Below are 5,920 nucleotides of genomic sequence, written 5' to 3'. Positions count from 1 at the left end.
TACCTTTAGTGATATACACACGGGTGTTTTATTCCCTTACGGCCTATCACAGGCATGAAGCAGTATTAGGTTTGTCCTAGTAATAAAAACAAAATGGTATAGACAGAGATATTGACTAGGCGTGGAGGTTAAAAGAAGTTTCCATTCTTTCTCCTAGGCTGCCAAGTGGGCGTATTAGGTTCCAAGGCTTATCAAAATGAACATGCACATGCTAGGTACCTAGGCTATTACATAGATAAATTTGGCGGAAAAGGACCTGGATAAGCAAGGTTGAAGCTGCATTATTATTATTATGAGATGATTTGGGTGAAGAAGAAGGAGGATGATGATGATGATGCTGCCTAGACGTTTGTGTAAGACGCATTATGCAGACAACTGCAGAAGCTAACAAGTTGCGCGTGGAGAGTGTGGCCAAAACATATATGCAAACCCTGATTATATACTTACAAGCATCCAAACTCATTATATTAAAGTTTCCAGGTCTTTGTCAAGAGCCATCACAATGTGTGGCTCAAGAAAAATTAGATAAATCTGTGGGGAAGATTCAATATATAACAAGAAGGACCATCAGAGGAGAGGACTTTGAGGTCACATATGGTGGAATATGAACAGATAGGCAAGGATATGAGATGGAGGATTAAATTTAGTGGGATGGAAAAAAAAAATAGTTTTTTTTTACATGTAAAGGTGACTCTGACTTTGGTGTTTTATGGAGATGGAGAAGCTTAAATAGATGAGTTCATTGTGATGTGATCTGAAATAAGGAAGAGATGAGTTTGGTGGTTTTTTATATTGAGGAAGGAGGTGGGTATAAATGCAGATATGGTGAGTGGATGAGTGAGTTGTAAGTTGTGAGAGAAGCAGCAGTGGAGTGGCAGACAGGAGTGGCCAAGGAAATGGGCGGTTCATAAAAGTATGAGCATGAGGAGGAGGAGGAGGAGGAGCCCATCGTTTGCTGCACTACAAACCACAACCACAAATATTTAAATTATTAATATTCTCAAATCTTAACTATATATAGAGGTTGGTGAGTGGGGAAATGAACAAGCTTCATAAACTTCATTCTCTGTCAATGCATCTTTAACATCTGTGAAGACTGTTTATTGCTTTCTACAATTATATAAAATGGAATTAGAGGGTGGGGAAGTTGTGCTTTGGTTCTTTTGTTAACGGAAATTTAGAGGTTGGGAGTGGGTCTCTTCAACTGAAAATGTTGGGATGTTGAGATTGTTATTGTTGTTAGTTTTGTAATGCTTCCTGCTGCCTTGAGATTTTTGTAACAGTATTTCTGAGCAGTTCTAGTACTTGCTTACAACAAATATAAATATATTGTGTGGCAGAGAGCATAATAATAAGGAAGAAGGAAACGGGAAGCAGTCCAGTCTGAGCAGGAAAATCATTTGACAGGAAGTTTGTGGCAGGAGTCGGAAAGGTGTCTGCAATGAAGTTCCCTGCTCGAAATTTGCTGGCAATGTTGATATTGTTTGTTGAACGGATCATTACAAGGTGTATAGCAGGCAACAAGTCAGATCATACTACAAGGATCTCTAACAGCAGTAGTAGTAGCAACATTGATTCTAGTACTAGTACTACTGCTTCATTGGGTTTGATGGAATTGCAGGGCACAGTATCATTCTATGAGACTGCAATTGGGGCCAGTGACTTTGGAGGAATTTATCATCATAAACCCACTGCTCTTGTGAATCCTGCATCTGTGCAGGATATTGTGAAGGTGGTTAAAATGGCGGCGTCTTCTCCTAACCTCACAGTGGCTGCCAGAGGCAATGGCCATTCTATCAACGGCCAAGCACAGGCGCTCAATGGGTTGGTGTTGACTATGTGTTCCATTAAGGGAATTAAGATTTTCCGAGGAAACTACACACAGGCTCCTTATGTTGATGCGGGTGCAGGAGAGCTGTGGATAGATGTGCTCAAGGCCTGTCTTAAGGTGGGCCTTGCGCCTCGATCCTGGACTGATTATCTTTTCCTTTCAGTAGGAGGGACGCTCTCTAATGGCGGAGTCAGTGGCCAGACATTCAAGTTTGGCCCACAAATCTCCAATGTGTCGCAGCTGCATATAGTATCTGGTATCAAATTATCCTCCATCTCAGATAAAATGTTTGTAAATGGATTGCTAGTCTTAGAGTCTGGTTTTTGGCATGCTTTAGATTTCTGTTCAGGGATTTGATTGTGCTTGTGCAGTTTATTGAACAATTTGTCTATTTTAGTGTTGATGGGTGTTAAGAGACCTTTGCAACAAAAAGTTGTGTAGGAGAGATTCTGGACATCCCCATTCCACGGTATTAAAAAAAAATTCTGGGAAAATGGTGGTGATGAATTTTTATTTGCACCCATGTTTCTGGTTACACTTGTTTACCCATCATCAGGATGATTAATTAGGTTGCAATTTGGAGGTCCAAGAAAAATATCTATTTACGATTAACCACAAATTCAATATAAAAGGCCGCTGCTTACAGTGTTTGAATTCATATCAGCCTTTGTGATGATCTATATTTTGGAACAGGCTAACGCCAGTAGAGCCACATATAGATATTGTCTTGCAAACGCTTAATCATCCATCCGAGAGGGATTTTAGATGAAACTGTGCAGGATTCTTAAGTTTTTTGGCCTGAATTTCATTCTCTAGTAAAAGTATTTTATGTATTGTGATCAGAAGCGTACATGAATTTTTTTATTTTCCACAGTTTATTTCTCCAGAAAATGTGTTTTTTATAGTTATAAACTGTGCAAACCCCTAATTAGTTTCTGTAGTGAAGAGTAATTATGGATGATGGTTGTGGTTTTGATTGTCAATTTGAAGGGACTGGAGAAGCTATTACATGTTCCCCAGAGCAGAGTGATGACCTCTTCTACGGAGCACTTGGAGGACTAGGTCAATTTGGGATCATCACCAAAGCCAGAATAATGCTGCAAAAGGCTCCTGACATGGTATGATCAATATCAACAATTATACACAGCATGGCAGAAAAGTAGTAGGAAAACCAGGTCCTCATTTCTTTTTGTTTCTCTACCGAAGTGAATTAAGAAAGCGACAGGAATGCTTCTGCCAACATTTATTGCCATTGATTTTGTTGTCTGGCAGTATGCCGGGTCTTGATTCAGGCACAACAGACAGGCTTTTTGTTCTTTTGCTTCATTTGCTTCTGTCATACTTAAGTTTTGTCTTTGAAATTAGATTCATTTGGTTCAATTTGGTTGGCAGGTGAGGTGGATCAGAGTTGTATATTCTGATTTTGAGGATTTCAGAGCTGATCAGGAGCTGCTAATAGGGCTACCAGAGGGCAAATCTTTTGACTATGTGGAAGGATTTGTCTTGCCCAACAACAGTGATCCAATTAATGGCTGGCCTTGTATCCCTCTGTCACCGAGCTCTTCATTTGACCCCCAGCTAATACCAGATACTGCTGGCCCAATGCTATATTGCCTGGAAGTTGCTCTTCATTATGACCATGACACAGACTTGATGGCCCTCAATAAGGTCAGATTTCCAATGCCATTACTAGCAATAAAAGCTTCATTTCTATGTTAAGGCTCATAAACAATATGTATTTAAAATGTTTTTAGGTGGGGCCTCTTTGGTTTCCCTTTGTGAAGTGAAGAAACCGTAACATGCAGCACACAGAGAAACCCAAAAAGTTTTTACACCCACACACCTCCTAGACATGACATGGTCATCCTTCCTTCTGGTTCCCCTGTGTTAAGATTTCTTCATTTCACAAAGGGAAACAAAAATGGTCTCACAGATTGTTTGACCTTTAAAATATTTGCAAATGGGTGTTAGAATAGCACTGAAGGTGATGTTGCCAGTACATTGTGAAAAGGCCCAATTATAGTTTATTTTCGCTCAATAATGGAAGCCCAAGCCCAATTATGGGTTTTGTTACTCCTGAGTAATGAGAGTCCAATTATGAATTTGCTTATCTACATTGAAATCATGGAGTTGTGTGGGTTTTCACACGTGTGCAGAGAATGGAGAGCATGCTAGGCCCACTGAGATTCATCAGGGGATTGCACTACTGTGTAGAGATTTCCTACTTCAACTTTTTGAACAGAGTTGAGGAAGTCGAAGTGGCAGCAAGATCGAGTGGAATATGGGATGCCCCACACCCATGGCTGAATATGTTTGTGCCAAAGTCCAAGATCTCAGAGTTTGATCACAAAGTGTTCAGAGAGATTCTGAAACATGGTGTGGGAGGACCCATGCTGGTATATCCTGTAAATAGAAACAAGTCAGTCCATTATCATTATCATCACCATAATCATTCTTTCTTCACATGCTACTTTTTCCTTGTTATGGGTTCAGTCATACAGCTATGAGCAATCATATTATAAGCCCTCAAATTTCAAATCCATCACTTCATGATGTCTCCTTTTTTGTTTTTGGTTTTAGGTGGGATTGTCGAATGTCTGCGATTGTACCAGATGAGGACATATTCTACTTAGTGGCTCTACTTCGCTTCAGCCCACCGTATCCAAGTGGACCTCCATTGCAGAGCATTCTAGCACAAAATGAAGAGATTCTCCATTATTGTACAAGTACAGGCATTGACATGAAGCTCTACATCCCTCATTACAAGAATGACACGGGCTGGAAAAGACACTTTGGCAGGCAGTGGCATCAATTCCTGCAAAGAAAAAACACATATGATCCCAGGGCTATCCTTGCACCAGGACAAAGGATTTTCACCCGATCATCAAGTTGAACCCCATTCCTTTGCTTCCTTCCCCTTGTACATACAACATGAGCACACCCCCTATAGAACAAGTTCAGTTGGACAAGAGAGAAAACAATGAAGCCATAGCCATCATTCATCCTTGTCTTTTTTATTTAATCTCTTAAAACAGTATTTTGCAACAGTTTGGTTGTCGGAGTCGAACAACTTTGAGGGATCCTCCAATTGTAAATTATTTGGATTGTTGTATATCCATGCCAATTGCAATGGGGTCTATTCTTATTCCTCTGTTTTTGGAACATGTTGCCTAAGCCTCTTTTTTAAAAGTAACTTTGCATTTAAGATTCAGGAAAAAAAAAAGGTAATATTATTGGTTGTTGACTCCTCACGGACCTATTTATTGTAAGTCAATTAAATAAAACGGTGGATACTCTTATCTCAATTTATTTTTCAATTTATCATGGTCAAAGGTTAGTCGTATCTTGTTGCACTTAAGGGTATAATCAGAATTTAAGTGATGTTTTACTAGTGTAATGAAGATTAAAATATAAATTATATATACAATTGAGAGTAGTATGTACATTTAAAGATCATATGAAGAAATTTATTATCAACATTATAACACATATAATCAACATCACAATATATATAATAAATGCAACCATTTTTTATCCCCTACCTAACAAAATGGTAGGCAATAAATCATTTTAGTAGATGTTGGGGTTCACATCTTCTCATTAAGTTAACATGTAATGCTATGTTGTCCCCTCCCTTGTAAACAATGGAAGCGAATGTTACACGTGTATATTATAGTATTTGTCATGAATATAGGGTACAAAAAAACTCTTATTGACAATTTACTCCATGGTTAGGAATCATAAATCCGTTATTGCATAATGGGTTGAAGAAACATCATTTAATTTATCAAATTCTTAGGGCATTAAGATGGGACCACATAATAAATAACAAGGAAAATTCAAATGCCCAAGAAATAAAGTGATGTAATCAAAGTTGAGGAACCAAATGAATGGTGACTTTTCCCTCGAAACAATACCTAACCACACATTTTCTTACAACTTACAAGGGTCTAAACATGGTAAATACATTGATTATGTGATCCATGCACTTGAAACAAACTCCAGGGATTAAAACTACCATGACTAGTCTTCATTGTAAGTGACTTTTGAGGTGAGATTTCCAACATTCCCTTTGTTGGGGTTTTGTCA

General features: G+C 38.7%; 1 protein-coding gene across 4 annotated transcripts; it reads left to right on the top strand.

Moving 5' to 3' along the window:
* The first annotated feature begins 292 nt into the window (after positions 1-292).
* Positions 293-5,136, top strand: LOC131050687 (cytokinin dehydrogenase 7). Of its 4 annotated transcripts, none has more exons than XM_057984999.2 (6): positions 298-1,023; positions 1,341-2,087; positions 2,822-2,949; positions 3,224-3,499; positions 3,988-4,250; positions 4,412-5,136. In XM_057984999.2, the coding sequence occupies exons 2-6, from the start codon at positions 1,442-1,444 to the stop codon at positions 4,722-4,724; spliced, it is 1,626 nt and encodes a 541-aa protein (XP_057840982.2). In that variant the 5' UTR covers positions 298-1,023; positions 1,341-1,441; the 3' UTR covers positions 4,725-5,136. The 4 variants fall into 4 exon arrangements, with proteins under 4 accessions (XP_057841123.2, XP_057840982.2, XP_057841051.2 ...); XM_057985068.2 differs by having other exon boundaries at positions 298-1,027; XM_057985140.2 differs by having other exon boundaries at positions 293-2,087; positions 3,988-4,227; positions 4,412-4,586.
* The last annotated feature ends 784 nt before the right edge of the window (positions 5,137-5,920 follow it).

Source organism: Cryptomeria japonica, chromosome 2 (assembly GCF_030272615.1).
Source record: "Cryptomeria japonica chromosome 2, Sugi_1.0, whole genome shotgun sequence".
In the NCBI taxonomy this organism is placed as follows: domain Eukaryota; kingdom Viridiplantae; phylum Streptophyta; class Pinopsida; order Cupressales; family Cupressaceae; genus Cryptomeria; species Cryptomeria japonica.
This window is presented reverse-complemented; position numbering and strand designations above follow the sequence as displayed.